This window comes from Protopterus annectens, chromosome 7.part0 (genome assembly GCF_019279795.1).
Source record: "Protopterus annectens isolate FY-2018-M chromosome 7.part0, PAN1.0, whole genome shotgun sequence".
Taxonomy (NCBI): domain Eukaryota; kingdom Metazoa; phylum Chordata; order Ceratodontiformes; family Protopteridae; genus Protopterus; species Protopterus annectens.
In genome coordinates, this window is record NC_056739.1 from 153,909,331 (window position 1) to 153,936,669 (window position 27,339).

Below are 27,339 nucleotides of genomic sequence, written 5' to 3' on the forward strand. Positions count from 1 at the left end.
CCTTGAGCCTTCAGCAAAGGCTGATCTTAATTTTTTTTTCTTGGAAGACAATCTCCTTGTGGCTATTACTTCCACTAGATGAGTTTCTGAACTCCAAGCACTGTCTTCAAAACCATCTTATCTGAGTTTTCATAAGTATAGAGTTACTTTACGTACATCTTTTATACCAAAATTAGACTCTGAAACAAACATCAATCAGGTCATTAATCTGTCAATCTTCTTTCCAAATTTTCCAATAAAGGAGAATACATACGTCACCTTTTAGATGTACATAGGCAGCTTCATTTCTATCTTCATAGAATGAAGGTTCTTAGAAAAACTGACCAACTCTTATGTTTCCTTTGCCTGTCACAAATTGGGAAAAACAGTATCTAAAGTCAGCTTAGCTAGATGGATATTAGACTGTATTTCTTATGTTTCCTCTTTAAGAGGTTATCACTGACAAGACGTCCAGAAGCTCACTCTGCTAGCTCTATGGCCACATCATCTGCTTTCTGGGCCACAGCTTCCATTGATGATATTTGTGCTGAAATCTCTTGGTCCATTGCTCATACTTTTATTGCTCATTATAAGTTGGAGAGCATTGCCAGAAACAGGGAGGCTTTTGGTTCTGCGGTACTCTGGAACATCCTTTCATGAGGGTGACCCAGGGTTATTGTAGCTGGGGACTCTGTTCCATATGTTGAAGAATAAATGAAAATGACAAAAGCAGATTTAAAAGTTATGTACTCACCATAACTAAGCATCTGTGTTGTCCATTTTCATTCTTCCTCACCCCCCCCACGACCCCTTCTCCTTCTCTTTGTGAGCAACCTGATAAAGTTTTTGGGAACCACTGTTCCTATTTGAACCCCTATACTGTTCCTTTCACTTTTGTAAGTTATATTCTAGATTAATATATAGTGACAGCAATCTTGATCTGAGGTAATACTGCAGTAAGGGGTATTATGGGTAAGGGAAGGAGCTTGAGAGTCATATCCAAGAGTGTGGAAGAAAAGTGGCTGAGTCAGATCCGAGGTCAGATCCAATAACCATATGTTGAGGAAGAATGAAAATGAACAACACAGATGCACAGTTATGGTGAGTAAATAACTTAATTATTGACTATGGAATGGTTAAGACCACTCAAACATCAATTGAGATAGGTTAATTCATGCACCAGCAGGGAAATTGGATAGGCTAAAAATGGTCCACAAGGGCACATAGCCTAGTACATACCTATGAACCTAAACCTGACTGGGTGATTGGATTTTGATAGTATTTAGGCACCATTTTTCAAAAGATGTGCTACAGGTATTACAGTAGGTTAGAAAAACTGCTAGAAGAAAATGTTATGTTCTAAATGAACAAGATTTTCTGTTAGTTGACAAAAGAAAAAATAGGACCCTTTTCATATGAGTATCCCTTCTATTCTTTCATATCTGTATGAGTTACTCAGCTCAGGACCTGTATATTCTTCTGTTAAGTTACAGTCTTCAGTCACCTACAGTTGTCTACTATTGGATCCACCACTTTCTGCACTTGTTGAGGTCAAACAGTTTTTGAAAGATGCCCTGTATATATCATATCACCAAGAAAATCTATATGTCCTCCTTGGGACCTGAATTGTGTGTTAGAGAAAAATGACTCTTCCCTCCGTTTGAGTCTGCTTCCTCTTCCTTTCTCAAAGTTTGTACCCGGAAGGCAGTTTTACTGATAGTCCTTACTACAGTAAAACGAGTCTGTGAGTTACGAGACCTATACGGCATTGCCTCCTTTCCTGATGTTCCACAAATGCAGGGCATCCCTAAGGACTAGCCCTTCTTTTATGTCTAAGGTCGTCAAAGCGAATTCCATCAGAATAGTGAAGTCTGGACGTACATTCCATTTTAGAAGCAGCCACTTGCCCTTCCATTCACACATTTACCAAACATTCACCCAAACAGTGTACTAGTGATGGTATCACTCATACAAAAAAATAACAACCAAACCACATATACAGTGTAACTCAAGAAACTAAAACACTCTGACATAAAATTGGATAAGTGCCTTTGTCTTTTTATTATTCAGGACTTGATTAGAAGCACAGCTTCATTACAAGCCACCCTTGTTTTCAGCCATTTCACAGATTTATAAAGAAATGTACAGCTTAAAAGAATAAATAAAGAAAATGCTCCAGTGTTCAACAAACATACTACCTTTCTGACATATGGGTAGTAGTGCCCTACTACCCTCCCTCTTACATTCTCTCTAATCTCAGAACTCCTCCCACTGCCTGTCTGTGAGGGTGAAGAAATAATAACCTGGCAGGACCAGGACAGTCTTTCACACTCACAGACAAAACCATTTAAATTTTCATGTAACACAGTCAGAGGAAGATCTCAGGTTATTGCTTCTCTCAAGCTGGGTGATATTAGCTGCAGATTTTATTTCCTCCATCTGCCTTTTCTGCTAGGGTTTGAGTAATGTATTCTGCTGCTTTGACTCTTTTTTTCCTAATTAGAAATGTTATCTATGCTTCTGTTTTTATTTTGACTAGCATAGTAAGACCTGTTGATTAAAAGATTCATTTGGAAGTTTTAATAGACAAATTCGCTGATGTTGCATTTTTTTCTTCAGGGTTATGATTATCTGAGGTGCTTGAGTGGGATTATAACATTTTAAACAGTTTTTCTTTTAAATTGCTATTTTAGTGCCATTTTGTATGTTAAACATTTATGACTGTAATTTTTCATTAGTTTTTTGTTTATTTTTTATCTAATACTGTTTTAGGCTGCATTCGTTCATTTTGACCAAAACTAGCCTTTTTTGACAAAATTAGGGGACTTCTGTGTATCTATTTTGTGCTTGCAATTGCATTACTGAGTTTATTCGGTGCAGTCTTTAGAATAGTAACCCCTGCAGAAATAAACTTCAGTTTGCTTTTGGCACTATTTTGTATGTTAAACATTTCTTATAGGAATTTTTCATGTCTTCATTATTTATTTCTTGTCTAAAACTGTTTTAAGCTGTATCTATTCATTTGGACTGAAACTAACCTGTTTTTATTACAAAATCAGGGGATTTGTGTGCATGTGTTTGTGCTTTGAACTGTGTAATAAAATGCTGTCATTTTCTCAGAGCATTGTTCAGAACATTATCCTTACAGAATTAGTCTTCAGATTGCTGTTTAGAGTGAGAATAGCTGGACTTGATCATCTTCTTACTGGGCTGACCGTGCAGCTAGTATTTGGTATTGAGGTGGTTAGTTTCTTGTCCCCTAACTCAATGGACTCAGACCTCATGCCATCATCTTCCTCATCTGCACTTAAAAATGAAAAAATTAATAAATAAAATATGCTTCAGTCTAAGGCTTGACACTGCAGCACTCTTAGCTACAGACAGAGTATTGAACCACTTGCTTTCCATTTCCTCCAGGTCCCTTGACATGGTTGTAGTGCCACAACTGTGCATGACACAAAAGGGTCATACACATTCTCCAGGGCTGGACCATTGCCTGCTGCAGGTATGAGAGAACCAAACCCTTTAGGTGCAAAAGAAGTCAGAGGTGCAGTATCTGTAGCCAGTATTGATACATTCCCCCCCAGGGGATTCTTCCACTAGTGAAGTATATGCCCAAAAAAGACAGAGGTCCTAATAGGTAGTGGGACAGAAGTCTCTGACTAGGTTTTCACCTGACCTAGCTACGAGAAGATCTATTGGTCAAACAGTTGACTACAGAGTCCATACTCTGGTTATGAGTGACGATGGTGCTTCCATACTGATTAATCTGCTAAGGAGCCTTCTTTTGAAAGAGATTCTGTGTCTTAGAATCCTAACCAGTCTCAGTCAGATCAGTCAGGTTCCTCTGATGATGAGTAGGTACAAGCATCGAAACAGTTGTTTTTATTTCTCAAATATTGACTAGATGTATAGATGCATTCAGCTGGGAGCTAAGCTATTTCCATCTGCCCTTGAGATTAACAGGGTTTCTGATCTCTTGGAGGAAGATGTCCCAAACATTAAAACCTTTCCTGCATTAATCCCAGCATTGGAAGATGTCTTCAAGAAATCTTGCAGTTTCCCTCTGTTTATTGAGGCTGTGCCTAAGAAAGTGCTTAACTCGTTCAAGCCTATAGTGCCTTTTTTGTACTTCCAGTGCACACCCATAACTCCTTATGGTGTTCAGAACTTTTTTTGGGTCTGGCTTCATTTTCTAAGTATCTTTCCAGCTAGTAATATTCATTATTAAAAGTGCAAGAAGTTATTAATAAAATGATATTAACTTTGCTAACCTAGGATGTCCTGCAGTAGAGAAATTAATAACTGTTCATCACTTATTATTCATATCTTCATATTGATGTTCATGTTTTCATAACTGAGAGCCCTACATGTTATTGAGGGATATAATGAGAAATGTCACAGTGGAGACCAGAAAATTCGGTGTCGATATCCATTAATACCACACTGTACCATATACGTTGCTTGCTGTGTGTTAGTAATTATGGAAATAAACAATATTTCCATATGCACTTAATACATAAAAAAAAACAAGCAACTTATAAACTGTTGCATGACATATGGTTGAAACCTTAGATGTTGTTGAAGAAAACTTTCAAATTTGCACTGTAGGTTGCACATCTTTTTTTTTAATAAACATCTTTATTAAATTATCACATATGACATAGACAATCTTGCATTTATTTAAATGAAAAAACAAACAAAATGACACCACTTTAGTTGCAAACATTATACATCGCAGACACCATTGAAACAACTGTAAATGCAAACATTACACATCAATTATAATCTATCCAGTCATTGTCAGTTAAGCATTATATGGCTCATTCAAATCCTGCCTTTTAAACCTTGTTCCTACTCTACATACATTGTTCCCACAATTCCAATTTTTCCTATGTAGTTTGCTCCTTCCCTTTTTGTAAAGATCCCAATTCCAGTTGTTTTATCTCTGTTACTATATTTACTACTTCTAGTAAAGTTGATCTAGACTTTGATTTCCATTTGCTAGTAACTGCTTTTTTGACAGCCACCATAATCTTACTATGTCTAGGCAATTCCAATTCTGTCTCATAACTCAAAAAAATAATCTCCCCAGTCAGTCCAATTTGCTCACCCAGCATCTCCAACAGAGCAGTCTGCAAGGAGCCCCTAAAATCTGCCAGCTCATTACACTTCCAAAAATATGTTCCCAGCCACCTGTTTCTTGTCCATCACATCTCCAACATTTGCTATCCACCCGAGGAAAAATTATTTTGCGTCTACTTGTGGTAAGTAAATATCTATGTAAATACATCCATGCAAAAATCCTAAATCTTCTAGACTTTGTTGCATATTTGGGAGGTATACATATATCACCCCATTGTCTCTTTGGGAATTCTTATCCTAGCTCTCTTTCCAATGCTTTCTAAACTCCTCTGATTGATTCTTATAATTATCATGCAATATTTTATATGCTTTACTAATTATATCTTTTTAATGGCAGCTTCTGTTCCTGATTCTACTAAAAACTCTACCAGTGCTGGTCTTTCATTTAGGACACCCTATTTATTTCTGTTTGCCTATATTCTGATATCAATCCTTGATAGGGAAGGCAATCTCTAACTTGCATTCCAAATAAATTATTGTCCTTTTCCCATTCTATCATCTTTCCCTCTCTAGTTGTTTACTCCCGATACTTTGGTTCCTTTGCCAGTTTTCTCCAATAAATTCCAGCCCCCTCTTGCCTATTATATGTATCCCTAACCACAGTCATCCCTATCGGCAGAATCTCTTTTCTCCATTCTCACGCTGGTTTAGTTCCTAGAATATTCCCTGCTATTTTATGAATATAATACTGTGCATGATTTTTGTTGTTCTTAAGAGTCTGCATCCAAAATCCCAATCTCTCCTTATTTCTTGAGCTTCCTCCCTGTATCATCATCATTCCTGTCCACTTTGAATTATAGTTTCCTGATTGTGCTATGTATAAGAGCCTAAACTGTGTTGCTCTAAATACCCTCTTAAATTGGGTAATCCTAGTCTGCCTTGTTCTATTGGAAGAATCAGTTTATCCCACTTTACACTTGCTGTCTTCCCTTCCCAGATAAAATCCTTCAACCCATTTTTAATTGCTATCCACAACTTCTCCTCTGGTTGATAAAAATATACCTGACCTATGTATAAAGCTAAAGGGACTAAAAATATTTTAATTGATTGTATATTTGTATCCATATCCATAAAACAGAGCATCCAGTTTCTCAATTTTTGTATTATCTTCTGTTTAGTTTCTTCCCACATATCCTTAGCTGCCACAACAGAGTCATTTCTAATCCATACTCCTAAATACTTCATTTTGTCATGGTTGCACATCTTGAGAAATATTCACTGTTGTTTTTATTGCTAATTATACAGTGAAGCATGTGCTTTCATATTTCTGCAAATACCTCAATACACTTTCAGTCATAGAGGAATTTCCTGTTGTCATTTGAAAACTTATGCTTGGTTAACAAAAATGTTTTTACAATATATAGCTAGGTTATACAGCTTCCAAGATATGACAAATTGTTTCTGAAAGCTTAGCAAAAAATATAATTCGGGGTTTATCTGCATTATAATATAGTGTTTATGGAAAGACTATGAATACACTGACTATTATCACTGAAAATAATATTTCTTACTGATAACATTGCAGTTTCTGCAGTTTTAATAGCATGTATTGTTCATAAAATATTTACTTCTGTTTATCTTATCCTTTTAAAGTTTATGTTTCAGAAAATGCTGTGGAATGTGAGATGTGTTTAGGCTGCTAGAGATGTGACATTCCATACCACTTAGGTGCTAATTTGCTCAACCTTGCCTGGCCTCCTAGCCCCTTTGTCTGTGGGCCCTGCTTTGTTGTTCACAGTGACTTTTTCTAAGAAGAAGATCATGTCTTCATCTAACCCACGCCCTCAAAATAAACTAGGCAAATGTTTAGAATTTTATGGAAAGAAGATGGTTCAGTCCAGCTTGGCAGCTTTTTTAAGTCTTTAGCTACCAGTGTTTTATGTAGAAGTTGTGTTGAGATGCATGTACAGTTTAGATGATTTTGCTGCATCATTATTTGCAAAGCAAAAGGTCTGTGTTAAAAATACTGTCACTAATCTTTCTCAGTTGTCAAAACATGCCTTAAAAGGTGCCTTAGATGGGGCTGATTTTTCTATAAATGCACCATTGTCAGTGGTCATTATTGGGTATGCTTGGATGCACTCCCAGAATTTTTCTGATGAGCTAAAAAATAAGATTTTGTTCCTTTTCATCATGATCACGAGTTTGGTACAGCAGCTAATCAGATCCTTAAACACTGGCATGACAGAGATAAACTGATGAAAGCAGTGTCGAAAAATTTCCATATTCCCACGTTCTTCTTTTATGCAAGATAACTTTTGGCCAAACAAGAACCAAGATAAGAAAAGGAGATGGCAGGACGACAACTCCACCAAACTGATTAAGAAGGACTCCTTTCCTGAAAAATATATCTCCCCTCCCAACTTATGACTATGCTGGCGAGCAGCATCCGTCTTTAGCAGGTCCCCCGTTAGGTGCCTCATCTCTCAAGTTAGGTCTCAGTAAGGCAGCTTGGCCATCAGTAGTTTCTGATAAATAGGTGCTAACCATTGTTGACATGGGTTACAAATGGCAGTGGAAAGACCACCCACCTCCATTCAGAGTGGGTTCCCTCTCATCCCTTAGACCTGAATTTGTTATTCTTTATTATTCTTCAGCAAATGCTGGACTCAGTGGTCACAGAACCATTCCCTCATTTGGAAAGAGTATGACGTTTCTATTCCTGAATTATCTTGCTTTCCAAAGAAGTGCAGTCGCAAAGGCTGGTGTTGGACCTTTTTTCTAAATATGTTTGTCAATGTCCCCAATTTCAAGATGCTCACCCTGCAGACTGTGTTTTCTCTGTTGCTGGAAAACTGTTTCATGTTGACCTTGGTCTTGAAGGATGCCTGTCATCATATCCCAATAGCTCATCACTTCAAGAGAAATCTGAGATTTGTTGTGCCTGGTTTGCAGTGTCATTTTTCTATATTTCTCTTCGGGCTATCCACATCACTGTGAGTGCTCATCGACTGCCTTGCTCTGGTAGTGACCCACTGTTGGACTTTGGGCACTTGGATGACTTCATGATCTGTGCGGAGTCTATGTGCAGGTGTTTGGAAATGATAGAGAAGGTCTCAACCTTAATCTCCCATCTACTGTTCAAGTTGAACCTCCAAAAATCATTTCTGACACCCTCACAAAGACTTGTCTTTCTGAGGTGCTTGATTGCAAGAGAATAACCATTCTGATCAAAGGCAAGGTCTTGTCATACATACCAAACAGTGTTTCTGGAATGCTCAAAGAGGAATGTTGCCTTAGAGAGAGAGAATTACTAAAAATTCATGGACTGATGGCATCCATGATTCTCATGAAACCATTGGCCTGTCTTCACATGAGAAGAAAAATGTAGTGGTATGTCCGCAATTGTTGGAGCTGTACAGATCATCAGGTGCTGCCCTTCATCCGATGAGAGTTACAGTGGTGGAGAGATCAGTTGAGCATCACTCCAGGGCTTCCTTTCTCCCCTCCAGTTCCAATGCAGTCTGTCCAGACAGAGTCATCAATGTCACCTGGAGAGCTGTGTCAGTGGGGAAACAATTGCAAGCCACTTCGGGCCCAAGGACACATGGAAGCACATAAATATCAAAGAAATTTTGGCAGTGATTCATGCCTTAAAAGTTCTTCTCTACCTTTGGTCTGCAGTCCTTTTTTAGTGGGTTTGGACAACACCAGAGTGATGTGGTACCTCAACAAACAAAGGGGTGCAAGTTCTTACCTTCTGTGCCAGTTGGCAGTGATAGCCTGTGAGCAGGCTTCTCAGTACTCTCTGACTCTTCAGGCATCATACATACCATCAGAGCAGAACAGTGTGACAGACAGATTAAGCTGATCCTGGGCAGAGCTGCGTAAGTGGAAATTCAAGGCAGTGGCAGGCCAGGATCTAGTCCAAATTTTGGGAATACCGTAAATAGATCATTGTGCATCAACAATAAAAAAAGCAAATATGTAAGTGCCGAACATATTTCATAGGTGTGTACTAGGCTAATGGCACTGGAGCCTTTGCAAGCCTAGCCCATAGAAGTGCCCTGGCATTGTGCAGCCCAATGTTAGTTCCCAGTGCCTTGTCAAGTGGAGCCAGTGGAGTGATCCCCGGGGTGAACTTTTTATTTCCCATCCACTCATCAAGATATCTCTTGAAGAGGGCCAGATAGGTGCTCTGCTTGACATGTATGAGAAGTCTATTCCAGAGCATGGGCAGTCTCTAGGTTATGAACCTGACCCTCCAGCATGTTCTCTTGATTGTGGTAATGAGGTTGAGGTCTCTGGAGCATGTAGTGCAGAGGGATTGGGATTTCTTTAGATGTAGCATTTCTAACAGAGCTGGGTGAGGCATGGCTTTGTAAGTCAAACAGTGATCGCCTCTTAGTAGACAATATGAGACAGAGAATAGCTGGAGTTTTTTGAGTCTGTCCGTGTATGACATGTGTTTAAGGCCTAGGATCCTCTTCATGAGGTACTTTTGTGGCCTTTCCAGCTGTTGCATGTGTCCAGTGAGGTACATGCCAAATGGGGCATTATACTCGATGATTGGTCTAATGAGGGAAGAGTAGAGAGAGATGATGACCTCTTTCTTCCTGGATACAAAACCCTTGGTAATGAGATGTGCCACATAGAAGGACTTTCTGACCACAGTGGGAATGTGGTGGTCGAAGGAGAGGTTGCTGTCAACCTGCATCCCTAGATCTCTTATAATGCCTTCAGTGTTCAGTGGGCTCCCATCGATGTGGTAATTAGTGGGAACTGAGTTTTCCCAAAGGGGATGATGACGCATTTTTTGGCATTAAACTTAAGGCCATGGTTCTGACACCTGATGAAAAGTCAGATATTCATTAATTAAATAAACCCTTGCAGCATTTGATCTGTGTAGATCCAACAACTGTGGCCATACCATTGATTTTTTTTTGTCATGTGAAGACAGGCCAATGGTATCATGAGCACATGAAGTTGTAAACATTAGCTTATAAAAAAAATCACAATTTTGCTGCCCTTAATGTCAACACTGTATTAACTGATATCTTATCATTCAACCCTGGAGGATGGGAGGAGTTTAAAAGCAGCTGCCAGTATAACTCTCTGAAATGTAACTGAGCCTCCCACCACTCACCCCTTGTTGGACATTGATCCTTTTCCAACACATAAAACGATTATTTTTTAATCCACACAGGGAGGGGTTGTTTTTTATTGTTGACATGGAATGAATGGAACCCTTTTAGTGCATGAGTTAACAGGATATTTAGTTAATTAAGTATTTTCTGAGTTCCTGCATTTTTATTTTATTTTGTTTTATTTTTCTTATGCAGGTTTACATGTTCTGTAGTTCCTAGTTTTGTGTTTCTTATGGACAGGTAGTCTGAGGATTTATTTAGTAATGATACTTTTCAGAAGGCTGAGCCTGCAGACCGTTCTCTCATGACTGTTTCACAGAATGATTTGACCTTGCTTACACAATTGCTTACCCAGCTGATACAGAATTTTAACATTCTGCCAATGATAGCAGTGGCTAGTAGAACTGACAGTTGTGTGTGCAACAGTGATGGCGCTCTAAAGGATTCTGTGTCCAAGCCTGAAAAAAAGAGAGGTGTTGATTGGCACCACGGGTACTGATTTGAGTGGTTTGTAAAACTTAAGAAACGTTGTTGAAAGTTTTAACCAGGTGCAAAATACACCTCTTGGTCATGATGTACTCAAGACAAATGACACCAGACCGGCTGGCTGAATAGAGCTAAGGAGCTGGGCAAAGTTGACACCTGAAAAGAGGTTGGAGCGAGACCTTAGTAATTAAAATTAAAAGTATAGCAGCATACAGTTAGACAGTTTTTTAATGACTGAAATGGTGAGCCTCTAGAGAGCCCCGAAGGGCTTAAAGTTGTGGAAATTTCTGAAAGGGTTGAAGATAGCTCAGTATTGCATAATGACTTGCTTAACTTGTTTGATAAAACAGGTATTGAACTTATGAGAATTTTAATAAGAGACAATGAGAAAGTTCAGTAGCTTACAAGATGAGATAAAAACATCACAGTTAGATATAAGCTGTTTGCCACCTTTTCAAATGAGTATGGAGACAAAGGGAGGCAAATGTATGTCTCCCAAATATGCAACAGTCTAGAAGATTTAGGATTTTTTCCATGAAAGTCTTGCATGGATACTTTTATACCCCAAGCAGACTCAAAGAATTTTTCCTCAAGTAGATGGCAATGTTGGGATGATATGGAAGAAAGAAGTAACTGGGAACATATGTTTTGGGAATGTAATGATTTGGCAGACTTTAAAAATTCCTTACAAGACTATTCTGTCAGGAGTATTTAGACGTGTCAACACTAGGTGTGATCTTATTAAAAAATGTAAGTAATAGAAGTTGCATGGTGATATACAGGCCTAGGATAATAGAACAGCTTATCCATTACCACATTCTAAAGATTTAAATGTGGTAGCAGTGCAGGGACAGTGGGATGGGACCTTTAATGAGAACTTGATCAATCAACAAGATGATGGGAATTGTATGGAGCCCCCTTCCCCTTGTAGGTCTCTGCATTTACAGGAGAAGGATTGACAACCCAGAATCAACTGTTTTTTTCTCTGCTGATATGTTTAGTGACATAGGACCAACACAGAATTCTATGTACAGAAGAAGTAAAAATATTAAAACTTGCTGGAAATGGGAAAGGATGTTTATCTAAGTTTAAATACTTTCCAAAAGGGGATGCTGAAATATGGGTATTGGCCACCTTCATTGCAAATTTATTTTTGATTACATTGATGTCACTATATTGTTGGGCATCTAAGTTATAATAAATCAATACATCTTATTTTATTAATTTTTAATACTCTGTTTAATTCTGTGATTAATTTGTTTTGTCATTTTTTTCTTTAATCTTATTGTTGAAGTAGTGAATTAGTTGTATATGTCATGTGACTATAGCACAGTAGTTATTTAAGGAAGTGGTAATGTAAACATCTTTTTAATTCTGATGAAGTCCCAACAATATAAAGGACAAAAATACTCAACTGTATATTAGATGCTCGAAGTTACTGAACTTCGAATACGATATGATCGACACCATATCGTCGAAGTCCAGTAACATCGAACACCTAATAAAAACATCACAAAAAGTAAAAAAATAGACTTACTTGCTTTAAGCAGGGGGGCAAGCCCCCCTGCACCCCCACACCCCCCGCTACTTAAATATTCCAACTCTGAGGCAGCACTACATTGAAGTAAGCAGACATCTCCCTTTACAGAGATTTCCATTTACCTCTTCGATGTTCTGCGGTTTCGCTGTTTATGTGTCGACAATGTCATATTCGACATTGTGATAGTTTGTGATTCTGATATAGACTCACTATTTTTTGGTTAATACATTTCTTTTCCAGGAGTACAATGAGACACAGCTGGCTTTTTTCTTTGTGCATTTAGAAGTACTTATCTCCATTGTTTGTACTAAGATTTGTGGAATCCAGGCATCACAGTATAGCCAAAGAGAAAGGGATAGGGGAATCTTAAATAAAAGACCTACACCAGTTGAGTTTTTAATTGAATCTAGAACAGAAGCTGCTGTTAAAAATGGATAATTAGTAGGACAAATAAAATATTACATGATAACTATAGGACTCAATCAGAAGAGTTCAGAAAAGATTGGTAAAAGAAATTGGATATGCAGTTCAGAAAGAAACAAAGGGAGGACAAATGTATGTCTCCCAAATATGCAACAGAGTCTAGAAGATTTAGGATTTTTTCCATGAAAGTCTTGCATGGATACTTTTATACCCCAAGCAGACTCCAAAGAATTTTTCCTCAGGTAGATGGCAATGTTGGGATGATATGGAAGAAAGAGGTAACTGGGAACATATGTTTTGGGAATGTAATGATTTGGCAGACTTTAAAAATTCCCTACAAGACTATTCTGTCAGGAATTCTGGGTGAGCAAATGAGTGTAACTAAGGAAATAGGTTTTTTGAGGTGGGATAGAGGATCTGAATTGCCTAGACATTGTAAAGCCTTGTTACATTTGTCTGGTGGCTGCCAAAAAAGCAGTTACTGGAAAATGGAAATCAAAATCTAAATCAACTATACATACTTGAAGTAATGAATATTGTAACATAGATAAAAGAACAGGAGGTGGGATCCTTAGAAAAGGGTGGGAGTAAATTACATTAAAAAATGGAAATTGTGGAACATATATGGATAAAATGTTGTGGAAGAGGAATGAGGTTTAAAAGAATACAGAAATGTAATAATTTATGTAATGTTGCTTAGATTATAAGATGTGTAACAATATGTGTGATGTATAATGTCTGTAAATGTGAACTTGTTAATATGGATTGAGTACTTTTATGTAAAGGTAAATTTACCAGGGTCATGAATGATAATTCAGTAAAGGTGTTAAAAAAAAGATTTATGGAATCACCATCTCTCCATACCTGAACAACAATGCTCATGCAATTTTTCATCTAGCATCTAAACTCATCTCTAGTTAAAACCATGCTTTGATTTCAGGATTTAAGAATTGTAACCAACTTCCAGAAATTGATTCCAGCAACTTTTTGTATTCAAAGGTATTTCTGAGACCTATCTTAGACCCTATAAATTATATAGTTTGTATTTCAAAGACAAGGGTTCAACTGATGATGGAATTTTTTGGATATTTCTAGAAGATATTCTAAACACTAGAAGTTATTACAATTTCTCTTCCTCAGGCATTGGTTCAGCTGATGATGACATTTTTTGGTATATCTGGGTGATATTCCAGACACTCGAAATTATACAAATTCTCTTTCTCAGGCACTGGTAAAGCTGATGCTGGTATTATTTTTACTCACCATTCAACAGATTCACTTAGGTTTAGAGGTTCATAGGTATATACCAGGCTGACAACCACCAGGGCCTTTATAAGCCTAGCCATGCAATGCAACCCAACTGTTTCTCTTGGTAACATGTCCATCTTACTTGGGGGGGGGTATGTTTGTTAGGAGGGATATATTAGTTAGGTTGCTAAAAGTTATGTTAAGGAATTATGTTAGTTATGGAATGTTTACTGTTTGCCTCGGTGTATAAGAGACAGTGGAGGCTAGCGCAGGGATGAATTAATGATTACCCATCCAATGTTAGTTAGAGAATGTTTACCATTGACCTCTGTCTGTAAGAGACATGTGGGCCATCCCAGGGATGAATTTGCAATTTCCTATCCAGTGGTTGTAATTACATTTGAATAGAGTTAGGAATGGACTCTGCTTCACATGGACAGAGAGCCTATTCCAGAACAACTAGATCCTTTGAGTCACATATCTATGTTGTCAGCATGTCTGTTTATATTGCAAGCAAAGTTCAAATCCTGGATTTAGTGTTTCTGGTGCTGTTTATTTTGTGGATGTGCAAAAGATCCATCAGAGCTGGTGCTAAGTTTGCTTTAAATGCTAAGCACAGGTTTCCTGTCACATCCTGTAGGAGACCGAGTATAAAGTTAGGACTCTAGTCGATATGTATAGGACAGTGTGTTAATACCATAGTTTCTCTTGGTAAAGAACCTCTGTGGGCATTCTAACTGTTGCATATGCCTAGCCAGGTGCATGCCAGAGAGGACACTGTAGTCAGTGATGGGTCTGATAAGGGACAAAGAGAGTGGTGCTATAACTTCCTTGGGCCTGGATGTCATACCCTTACTAATAACTTTGGTAACATAGAATGAGTTTCTTACTACCTTGGCTATGTGCTGGCCAAAGGCCAAATTACTGTCTTCGTATGTTCCCAGATCTCTAACTACCAGGTCAGGTCTTAGGGGTTTCTTATAAAATAGAGTATTTACTGGGGTAGATATTTTCCCAAAAGGCACTGTAATGCACTTGTTTGTACTGAGTTTTAATTTGTGGCTTTGGCACCAGTCTGTCTGTGTTAGACCCTCTTGCAGGATGTTAGTGTTATGGGGGGAATTTATGATAGCGCCCAATTTGCAGTTGTCTGCGAATTTGGTGAGCCAGAGGCCCTTGACATTCATCTTGACTTTCGAGAAGTAGATGCCAAACAAGAGTGGGCCCAGCATGGTGCCCTGTGGTATTCCACTGGTGACTTGCCTCTTTGTAGAGGTAGTTTCACCAATCCTGACTCCTTGAGTCCTATCTGTGAGCCCGCTGGCAATCCAGTGAGTTGTGTAGGGATTTATGCCTAGTTCATTGAGTTTGTTCACAATACCTGAGTGGAGTATTGTGTCGAATGCCTTAGCCAGGTCAAAGTAGGCAGTATGCAAAGTTTTCCCTTCATCCATTCCCTTGGTTACCATATCAAAGACGTCTACCAGGTTAAGTAGGCATGACCTTCTCTTGACAAAACCAAACTGGGATTGGTCCAATGTCTGTAGGTTTTCAGTGTCTTTGTTGATCATTTCAGTGATAATTTGTTGCATGGCTTTGCATATTAAACTAGTTAGATTAATACTGTCTATAGTTTCTAGGGTCAGTTAATGATCCACCCTTGTGAAGGGAGATAAATGTTGTTGTCTTCCAGTCTCTTTGTATGTAGCCTGTTTTGAGGCTGCAGTTGAAAAGTGACTCAAATGGCCTGATAGGTCATGTTTCAGGCTATTTAGGAGGCAACCTGGGATGTTGTCGGGCCCAACTGATGCTGTGTTTTTAGCCTTAGTGAGTGCCGCTATGGCCTGCTCCCTGCTGATAGTTGGGAGCTTTATGCTGGTAGGGAGTTCACAACATGTGATGGGAAGGAGTCAGAGGCAAAATTTGAGCTGAATTTGTCAGCCAGCAAATTCGCTATGCCTTTATGCTCAATAAAGGCAGTACCATTTACAACCTGTTCAGCTCACTATTGCATTTTACCTTTGAGATTTTAGACGTTGCTGTAGATGGCCTTGTGGTTGTCTTTAGCTTGAGAAGCTATCTTGACCTTGTAATTGGCCTTGTTGGATTTAATTAGTCTTGTTGGTTTCCTGTTTAGTAGTATTAGTGAGCTCTTGTCATTATGAGAGTTGCTCTTTCTGACTTGGCCATGTCTTTTTTTTTTTACTTTTGTTATATACCCTATTCAGATTAGGATTCAGTCGGTATGGGTTTGTTTTTGGGGATTGTTTTGGCCTTACATCTGGTATGTATAACACCCAATGCCCAACTTTTGTGTTCAAAAATATTACACTTGGCAGCAGAAGGTAGACTTGCAATTGGAAAGGGAATTATCCTACCAGAATATAAAAAAGAAATAGAATAATTACTGGGGAATGCCATTTTTATGATAAAACAGAAGTAAATCAGCACTTGCCTGTGTTTATCAAAGTTTATTGAGTCTAATTTATAGGCTTGCTCTGTTACATTATCCTTTAATGTGTTGCTTAATCAAACTAATCAATGAAATGTTTTGGAGTTTTAAAATCTTGCCCTGAATTTAGCAGTTCAACAGCTTTTATTACACTTGTACAAGTCAGTCACAGTAAAGACTGAGCGCCTCATACTTAATAAACAGTATTGATGCTGTGTGTGAATAATATATTGCGTTGTAGAAAACAGTGTACAGAAATGAGAAACACTGAAATGGCAGTAAAATGCATACCAGGCAGAGAAACAAAATCTTGATATGTGAAGCACTCCAGAAAAAGTTTTCACTGTTTAACTGTTAAGCCAGTTTAATGCTTCTAGCATTTTATAAAATGGCATCCTAATGTTGTGTTGATTTTAACTCCGTCACTTACAGGTTGCTGTATAAAGCTATTGATTCACACACTGAAAACATGGGACCCATCTACAACAACCGTGTGGAGATGTCCATCTTCTTCATTGTTTACATCATCCTTATCGCCTTCTTCATGATGAACATCTTTGTAGGTTTTGTCATCGTGACCTTCCAGGAGCAGGGAGAGCAGGAATACAAGAACTGTGAACTAGATAAAAACCAGGTAACACACCACTGCCATTTACAAAAACATAATAAGTGAGATGAATAAAATATATCACTTACCTAAAGGGTATTCCTAATGCATTTCCAGTGAGCTGCAGTGAGGCTAGGTAACCCACTTGTATACCACTACATGTGCTTTGCCATGTGCAATGCAATAAGTGAACTGCACAGAATCACTCAGTTGTACACATAAATATGTTTGCATTATCAGCAGGAAGGACAGTTATAACAGGGCGAGGGTATATGGTTGTATAATTTAGTCTGGCACTGTCCAGTTGTCCCCAAAGTTGTGTCTACAAAGGATCACCTTTGTTCTGTCTGATGTGCTATGGAAGCTGTGGATGTTTTCAGGAGGTGAGCACCCTGTTGAGCAGCATTCCACTTTCTTTACTAATTGTGTGCTTCACAACGATTATACTGCAGTCTGATGTGCCATAACCCAGTGAAATCTAAGCCTTTACCTCAGCCTTCTCTGCCCCTTCATAACCATCTGTAATGTTTAGGGCTTCTTATTGATAATCTGCACTGGGTTTTATTTTGCTACTTTCACCCTCTTCACCACTTCTAAGCTAAACATATTTTTTATTTTATTTATAATTTGTTGACTAAGTAGAAAACTCATCCAGATAGATGTTTTTCAGGCTCAACCCAGTAGTGGCAGAAGTAGAGAAATCTCAATACATTATGAAAATGTAGCCAAAGATACAGAAATGCGATAAACATGTAAAATGAAGGTTACATGAAGGCTGTACAATGTTGGAAATAATGTAGTACATATATGTAATAGCTGTTATTGAAAGTGTTTGGACTTCCAAAGTTTTGGTGGTGGTGCTATGCTGTGCTGCTCAGTTTTAATATCCTAGTTATGACAGACTCTAAACATTATTGTGGAACTTTGTATGTCAGTATGATGATTTTAAAACATTTGGCTAGAATGCACGTTCTGATAATGCCAAGGTCGAACACAACTTATCATGAAAGTTGCAGTGCCTAAAACTGGTGACAGGTCTGCCTTTCACTCTATTTGTGAATGAAATTGAAAGAAATGTGCTCCTTTCCAGATCATTAAGGGTAGAGGGTGACATTTATTTTGACTCACAGGTGCAGTTTACTTTTCCTTGCTGCTGTTCTTTGACATTGCATTGCCCTGACTAATGAACACTTCATATCAAAAGAAATCATATCCATTTTATTAAAGTATGCACTTCTACATGCAGTACAATGGCAATAAATAAGTAAACAGGCTATAATATAATAAATGAAATGAGTCTTAGAATCACCATTTTATAAATGGTTTGCCCTAGAGGGTATCATAGTAGTAGCAAGCTTTAGTAGAGCAGAACAGGCTTCCCTGTCTCCAGCGCTTTCTGGGTCATTGTGTGGGATACACAGGCATTCCCAGGTTGTCTGTGAGATATATAATCATTCCAGTGTGTCCTTACTCTGTCCCGGGGCCTCCTTCCAGTGGGATATGCCTGGTATATCTCCTATTGAGGGTACCCAGGGCCCTACCTAAAAGGTGCCAGACCACCTCATCTGAGTCTTGACATCATGGAGGATCATCAGCTGTACGCTGACATTCTTAAGACTGCCAGGCTCCTCACTATGTCACAGAGAACAAGCCCAGTTACTCTGTGAAGGTACCTCATTTTTGCTGTCTGTATTAGCAGTTTTGTCCTTTTGGTCAATATCCAAAGCTCAAGACCATAGGAGGGGATTGGTCCATGGCCTGAATATACATTGAGAGCTTCATCCTGTGACTCATCTTCCCCACCACAGTCTGCGGTACTGCCGTACTGCCGTTGCCTGCCTGAGCTACTGCCTTTGCTGCATCAGTCCACTGCTCTGTCTCCTAATCCCCTCAACTGCCACTCATGAAAAAGACCCCAAGGTATTTAAAGTCCTTCACCTGAGATTGCTGCACCAGTCCACTGCTCTGTCTCCTAATCCCCTCAACCGTCACTTATGAAAAAGACCCTGAGACATTTAACGTCTTTCACCTGAGGTCGCTGCTCCTGTTGCTTGGAGAAAACAATCCATTTTTTCCTCACAGAGGTAATTTGGAGGTGCTATTTTTTTATCAAATCCTTTTCACGCTGAGTAGTGAATTACTCCATTATGTATGGCAGGTCACAGTCACTTCAGCCCAAGAGGTTAGTACCATCTGCAGACAACATAGATGAAATCCACACATCCCCAAAACTGTATAGTATACAGATTTTGGGTGTATCTTGATATCTTGTTCATGAAAATCGCAAACAGAAATGAAGACAAGGCATACCCTTGATGGAATCCTATGTGCACCTTGAATTAATTCAGCTTAATGCTGAGAATGCAGTTAAAACTTGCAGTTTTCAAATTCATGACTAAATGGTATTAAAGAGCAGCTATAAGACCAAGAGCATGAGTGAGCATAGTTGTATGCTTTCGGGAAGTTCCCAAAATCCATGTGAACCATACTGGCAAATTCTCAGCCCCCCCCCCCCAATTATTTATGTAATGAGAAAGACTGACATAACCCACTGTTCTGTGGTCAGGATCAATTAGTGAATATATTCTCCTTTCTGGCAGTCTAGTGCCCACTTACACAATGGAGTTAAGAAGTGTGTGACCTCTGTAACTGGAATACCATATGCCCTTCTTGCTCTTTTTTGAAAATGGAGACCAGTATTATAATTTGCCAGTCCAGAGATACTTTCTCAACCTTTCATTCAATAATGAGAAGGAGTGCTAACAATGACACTCCAACAGTGTGAAATGTCTTTACAATTTCTTTAGGGATCTCATCCCCTCTCACATTCTTGCTGCAGTGGAACTGTTTAATCACTGCAGTGACCTCGTCTACTGAAATTACACCACTTCCACCATCTGATTCTAATGATGCATTCTCAGAGGGGAGTATGCCTAGTGGCTTCTGCAGTTACTCAGTATTTTCTTTCCATATCTCAGCAGTGTCCCCATTTTATGTCAGCTTTTCTTCAACGTTGCTGAGAACAACTCAGGCAATATTTTTGTCCCTCCTGAGGCCGCTAATGGCTTGCTAGTACCTTTTAGAGACCATCAGTATGTTAGTCTCAACGGCCTTGCCAAACACCTCACTTCACTTCAGTAACCACCGCAGCTACTGTCTCAATGGCTTGTTGGTATCTTTCAGTCAGATCCACTAGCATTGCAAAGAAGGCCTCTTTCTTTAGACTTGCAAGTTTCCTCAGTCCTGTTGTCCAGCATGTCCTAGGTTTATGACAAGTAGCAGCAATCTTTTTGTCTAAGCTGATTGCTGTTGCTGTCCCAGCCATTGATGTCGTGAACAGGGTATATTTAAATTTCATTTCCTTAATTCCCCACATATCCCTATATATATGTGTGTGTGTGTGTGTGTGTGTGTGTGTGTGTGTGTGTGTGTGTGTGTGTGTGTGTGTGATACACAAAACTAGTGATCAACAAATTCAAACAACTAGGTATTATTGTAATCTTGATAAGATGGGTAGCTGCATAATTTACAAATAGGACATTGCAAGTATCATTAGCAACTGGACAGGTGAAATTCAAGATTGCAGTTAAAGTGTTCCACAGGGCTGTGCCCTAGACCCATACTTGTTTAGGTTGTATGTTTCAGATCTGTCTTTCCATCTCATGTGTTCTACAGATTGTATGTAGATAATTTGAAAATGGGTAAACTGATTACATGTTACAGATAGGGCATGTTTGCAAAAAGACAACTGAATTGACCATTTTGTGAATTATTATTATTATTATTATTAGCAACTTTACCAACTCTGCTGATACTTTCAGCTTTCATTTCATTCAGTCAGTCTCATCACTACTTCAAAAAAAACCCTAATGCTAACAACCGGATAACACCACCACCAGCCATTCCTCTTCATAACCTCTCCTTTCAGCCAGTCCCCAATACGTACATAAAAAAATTAAAACCCACCACCTCAGCCCCCAACAGCCTACCTTGCAAATACCTTAAGATGGCTGCAGAAGCAATAGACTGTCCCATCTCAATTCTAATAAATCATTCCATCAGTGAAGTATATGTCCTTACCATTTGGAAAAAAAATGCCACATTCTTCTCCTTTATAAAGGAGAACATTCAGCTGAACTGTCCAGTTAGTTACAGGCCCATAGCCACCCTCTCCCCTCTATCAGAAATACTAGAAAAATGCATCTGGTCACAACTCTTGCATTATCTCACTCAAAATAACCTCCTATCGTCATCTCAGCATGGCTTCCATCTTCACCACAGTACTGCTGCCATTTTACTTAGTTTCACCAATACAGGAAACACAAATAGGAATGAGGGAAACCTAGTGATATGAAGTTGTTCTATCTTGCCGTTCATTCTTACAAATGGGCTCCAGGTCTTCAGACAGCTCGAGGCCAAGTCCCTATACCATGATGCACCTAGAGTTACCTCAGATCTAGTTTGCCGCTGCAATAGATCGGAGGTTCCTCGCATAGCTCAGGCCAGTACAATTTTCTTTTCTAAAAATTATCTAGCTAACATTGTTATTTCTCTACTTTTAGAGTTAGTCTTTAATACCTTTAGTTTTTATAGCTTTATAGTGATATTCCCTTTCCCTTTGGTGTGCTTTTTCATCACTATATATAACTCTCTTTTGGCCTTCATTTTTCTATAGGCCTGATATATTTAGAGTAGTTTAAATAAGTAGTTTGTGTGCTTTTGAACAGTGACAGTTTAGTCACAATATTTTGTTTTATATATATATATATATATAGCTTATTTAGAGTGGTTTAAATAAATAGTGTGTGCATTTTAATAGTGACAGTTTAGTCCATAGTTTTTTTTAGGGCTTATTTCACTAGTTTTGGGTGTGTCTAGTCTTTGCTATACTACAGTAGTTTTTTCTAGATACTGTATAGTCCATTATGGCTGACCAGGATAGAGATAAGCATCCTAAGTCAGATTTAAAAAAATGTCCAAAATGTGGACAGAAAATGTCTGTTACAGATAGCCATGTCAGTTGTGTGTATTGTCTGGGAGCCTTGCACCTACAGGAAACCTGCTCCATTTGTCATTCTTTTTCTTCTAGGGTTCTTCAGAAAGAGACTGTATTGCCATCAACTTCATTTCCTCCTCCAAGCCATACCGGTCCTTCGGAGCCAGAAGAGTCAGATCTGATGATTGTTTAGCCTTTGGAACCGACACCTGTTCCAGTGCCATTGGTTCTGTTTACTCGGATGTCCTCGGCTCTGATCGAGGAGTCTAGGAGCTGACACTCTCTGGTTGGGTCCAGGAAGGATAGTCGGACTGACTTGTCAGTTCCGACTTTGCCTCTCAGGGCTTCAGCTCGGATGAGCTTGGCTCCTACCTCTGGTTCGGAGCCCACTATCCCGCTGCCGAGGGGATTGATGGTTTCCTTGGATCCAGTGGTCCCTTCTCATCGGAGCAGAGGTGCCTTTGAGGTCATGAGGAGAGTGATGTCTCCCAAAACATCTACAACTTCAGGTCCAACTACCTCCTCCCCAAAAGCACCTGTGTCCACTTCTACCTCACAGACCCTGTCGAAGCGTAGAGACCCTGAGCCTCAGGAAGTCCCACTGGGTGGCCCTGCTCTTCCGAGACCTCACCAGAAGTTCCCACCGATGAGGTTCCCAGGAAGAGAATTTGTAATAGGAAGCATCTAGACTCCCTACAGGAGTCTCTCACATCAGACACCGACTTAGATGAATCAAAAGGGTCCCCACGGTCCCTCTCTGAAGATATCTCATTTGCTGAGATATTAAAAATCCTTAGGCAGAGGGGTAGCTGGAAGTCCACCAACCCTACTGAAGATGAGTCGGTTCTCCTGAAGGCTTTTGGGTCTCAACCCTCCACCTCTTGGGTGCTCCATCGTTCGATGAACTCATGGAGCTAGTCTCATGAAGGGCGTGGGAGTCTCCGGACACCATGGAGCCTGTCCCTAGGAGGCCCAATAAATTTATTTCTGCCCCCCCCCAGGAAAAGTCTTTCTTCATCAAGGGAGTGCCAGTTGATGCCATGGTGGTGGCGGCAGCCACCAAAAAAGATGTCAGAAGCTTCATCTATCCATCATCCTAACAGAGACTCTAGGATCAAGGATAGATACGGGAAGTGCACGTACAGTTCAGTGACTTTTGCCATGCATTCACTGAACTATCTCACTCATTTTACGAGACTTCAAAAAGACCTCCTTAAAGAGTTGGAGATACTCTTCAGGGTATGGTAGCTGCAGGAGCTTCAGACAAAGTCGCTTCCCAGATCGCTACCATCAATTCCATAGTGAACTCGCCCATACGTCTCATTTCGTATGCAGCTAATGGAGTGAGTAGGGCAACGGGTACAGGAATTGCTCTCAGGAAACATTCCTGGATGCTCTTGTGTTCCTTCGTGGAGCACTTTAAGTCATCCTTTGTCAACACCCTTTTGATGGCTCGTCCCTTTTCGGGCCCAAAGTTAAGGAAACTTTGACCAGGTGTGAGCAGGAAGGAAAGACTCCTGTCTGCCGTCGGAGTCTGTTTTTCCACCCCTACTAGACCCTACCCAAAGGGTCAAAAGGGAGGAAAGATGTGGTTCCGAAAAGCCCAAGGAGCCTTTCTGAACACACGTGACGAAACCCCCTCCAGGGGCAGAGGAGGGGGTAATAACAGAAGACGCAGCCCTCGTGGCAGAGGAGGTCCGCAAAATCAGGGCGACAGAGACCACTTCTTTGGGAAGCCCTACCAGCGCTCCTGAAAGGAGGCCCAACTGTCCTGCTCTGGAGGCAGTCGGGGGTCACCTAACTTTGTATCCAGTCGCCTGGATCAAAATAACAAATGGCAACTGGGTACAAAGTTTAGTTTCCAGAGGACACGTCTTTCCTTTCACCACTCCCCCTCCATTGACAGCAAAAATCCCAGATGTTCCACCCAGTTTCAGGGAACAGGCAACAGTAGAGGTCCACACGTTGCTAAGAAAGAGTCATTCAACCAGTCCCAGCAGACCAAACAGGATCCGGAACTTACTCAAGATTCTTTTTAGTTCCAAAAAAGACAGGGGACTGGAGACCTATTTTGGACCTCAGCAGACTAAACAGATATGTCAAGAAAGAGAAGTTCCGGATGGTGACTCTTCAGTCGATACATCCCTTTTAAGGGAAAGACAATTGGATGTGCCAGATAGAACTACAGGATGCGTACTACCATATAAAAATGGCCAGACCATCCAGGGATCATCTGCGCTTCTGGCTGGGAGCCAATCATTACCAGTTTCGAGCCCTGCCCTTTGGTCTCACTACAGCCCCCAGAGTGTTAACCAAATGTATGGCAGTGGTCACGGCTCACTTCAGGCATTTAGGATTCCAGGTGTTTCCGTACATAGACGATTGGCTCCTCACTGCCACCACCAAGCATCAGCTGATACAAGCCAAGGCCACTACTCTTTCTGTCTGCAGTCATTTGGGCATTACAATAAATTCAGAAAAATCTGCCTTGTCGCCATCGCAACATATCATTTTGATTGGAGCAGAACTGGATACCACCATCACCACTTTCAGACTTCCAGCAGAAAGAGTTTTACTACTTTGTCAGCAGGTCCACAATATCATATCCAAAGACAAGGCTTCAGCATCAGAAGTGCTAAAATTGTTAGGCATGATGGCAGCTGCAATATTAGCTATACTGTTGTGTTGCATGCACATGCGGATTCTGCAATGGCTGTTAATCACTCAGTGGTCTTACCAAGAGCTCCCACTATCTCATCTCATAATGATCACAAACACATGCAAAACGGAACTTCAGTGGTGGTTGACTTGTCTTCATGTAACGATAGGTTGTCCTTTTATCCTACCCCCACCAGCGGCCACAGTGACCACAGACGGTTCCCTGATAGGGTGGGGGGGGCATTTTCAGGGAAGAACAGCCCAAGGCACATGGACTGAACAGGAGACACATCTGCATATCAATGTCATAGAGATGAGAGTGGTACTTTTAGCATTGCAGTACTTCCAGGACTCTCTTCCTCTGGGAACAATTGCGATTCAGATGAACAACATGTCAGTGGTCTGGTACTTGAGCAAACAAGGAGGAACCAGGTCCTATCCCCTTTGTCGCGAGGCCCTAAGAGTATGGCAGTGGGTTACATCTACCCAGCACTTTCTGTTAGCAATGCACATCCCGGAGAAATCCTATGTGATAGCAGACAAACTGAGCAGGGCAATTTTGTTGCCTCACGAGTGGTCCCTCAAGCAAGAGATAGCTGAGAGAATTTTCTGCAAGTGGGACCTGCCTTGCTGCAACCTTTTTGCCAACCACATGAACACAAAATGCAGAAGCTACTTTGCCCTGATTCCCCCTCCGGGAGAAGCCCCAAGGGATGCACTCGTAAACGATTGGCCTCCGGGTCTCCTTTTTGCATTCCCACCAATTCCCTTGATACCCAAATTATTGCAGAAAGCAAAAGCCCTGGGAAAGGACCATAATTCTAATAGCCCCTCATTGGCCTCATCAGATTTGGTTCCCCTTCCTTTGACTTCATCAGTTGGAAGAGCCTTGGATTCTGGACCCAGTTCCAGATCTTCTGACACATTCGTTGGGGGCTCTTCATCCCTCTCTTCAGTCCCTGAAATTGACAGCTTGGCTGCTCCAATTCCCAACATAGCCAGGTTCCATAACATCTCAAATGAAACGCAGCATATATTGATATCTTCTCATAAGTCCTCTACTAGGAAGCTGTATCTTAGCAAATGGAGAAGATTTTCTGTATGGGCTTCTCAAAATAACATTGATCCCTATCAAGCCCCTATTGCCTCCATATTAGAGTTCTTGACTATGCTTTTCAATAAAGGAGCTACAGCAGCAACAGTTCGCGTTCAACTTGCTGCTATCTCTAATTTTCACCGTGGCTTTGAAGGATTGAACAATGTCACACAAACTATCCAAAGCCTTTTTCAAAGGGACCTTTCATCTCAGACCACCTGTGAAATCCCCTTATACTCAATGGAATCTAAATTTTATGCTTTCACGCATTATTCTCCCACCTTTCGAACCAGCTTCCTCATGCGATTTTAGTAGCCATCACTTCTGCCCGTAGAGTGTCAGAGCTTCAGGCCTTGTCCATAAAGCCTCCTTATTTGATTTTCCATGCTGACAGTGTGTCCCTGCGAACAAATTCTTCATTTTTACCCAAAGTTTTTACTGAAACTAACCTTAACCAGATCATATTTTTGCCAGTGTTCTTTTCCAAATACACCAACTACTTAGAGTATATGCTGCACAAGCTTGATGTTCATAGACAGCTCAGAATTTACCTCGATAGAACAAAAGAGTTCAGATAATCAGAACAGCTTTTCGTTTCCTTTTCAAATTCCAGAAAAGGTATGCCAGTGGCAAAAACAACACTGTCTAAATGGTTATCTGGTTGTATCACATTTACTTATTCAGCTACTAATCTACCTTTACAACACAAAATTAAAGCTCATTCTACCAGAGCAGTGTCCACATCTTCTGTCTTTTCTGCTAGGCTTCGTATAGACAACATTTATGCAGCAGCCACTTGGTCAAAACCTCATACCTGTATCACTCATTACAAAGTTGACAAGGCCTCCAGGGACAGGGCCTCCTTTGGGTCTATGGTCCTGAAAAACATACTCCCGTGAGCCACCTGAGAAAGATGGTGCTTGGGACACTACCCATCTGTAAGAATGAACAGCGAGATAGAACAACTTCACATAAAGAAGTTATGTACTCACCATAACGTTCCATGTGAGTTGTTCATCTCACCTTCATTCTTACTTCCCACCCTCCTTCCCCCTCCAGGGTTTTTCGAGGACTGAGATACTAGCTTTTTCCTGGTTGCTCTACCTTTCTATGGGTTTTCTCCTAAAGAGGGATAGAATGGCACATGGTATTATTATACACAACAAACAAAATCTGAGGTAACTCTTGGTGCATCATGGGATAGGGACTTGGCCTCTAGCTGTCTAAAGACCTCGAGCTTTGTAGTAGGCCAATTCAGAGCCGAGAATTGGCTCCGAACCCATCTGTAAGAAGGAAGGCGAGATGAACAACTCACATGTAACGTTATGGTGAGTACGTAACTTCTTTTCTACCCTCTTCCTTGATTTATCCAAGGTCTTTGACACAGTCTGGCACTCTGTTCTTAACACAAACTTCATAACCTAGGACTCAACACCACTGCTATAGTGTGGTTTCATAGCTACATAGAGCTCAAGCTGTCAAGTGGCAAAAAAACACCTCATCCTTTCTCCCTGTCCCAGTCGGTGTGCCACAAGGATCAGTCGTGGGACCCATTTTCTTTAACATCTTCCTCAATGACCTATATAAAGACTGTATAACTGCATCCCTAGTACAGTATGCAG

At 40.2% G+C, this 27,339-nt stretch overlaps 1 protein-coding gene across 3 annotated transcripts in view; it reads left to right on the forward strand.

The window, feature by feature from the left end:
- Positions 1–27,339, forward strand: part of CACNA1S (calcium voltage-gated channel subunit alpha1 S) — a 3,469,037-nt gene that overhangs the window by 2,066,775 nt on the left and 1,374,923 nt on the right. For all 3 annotated transcript variants that reach the window (XM_044076603.1, XM_044076604.1, XM_044076605.1), the window contains one exon: positions 16,793–16,994. In XM_044076603.1, the coding sequence (XP_043932538.1) occupies positions 16,793–16,994 (202 nt within the window). The remainder of the gene's footprint in view (positions 1–16,792; positions 16,995–27,339) is intronic.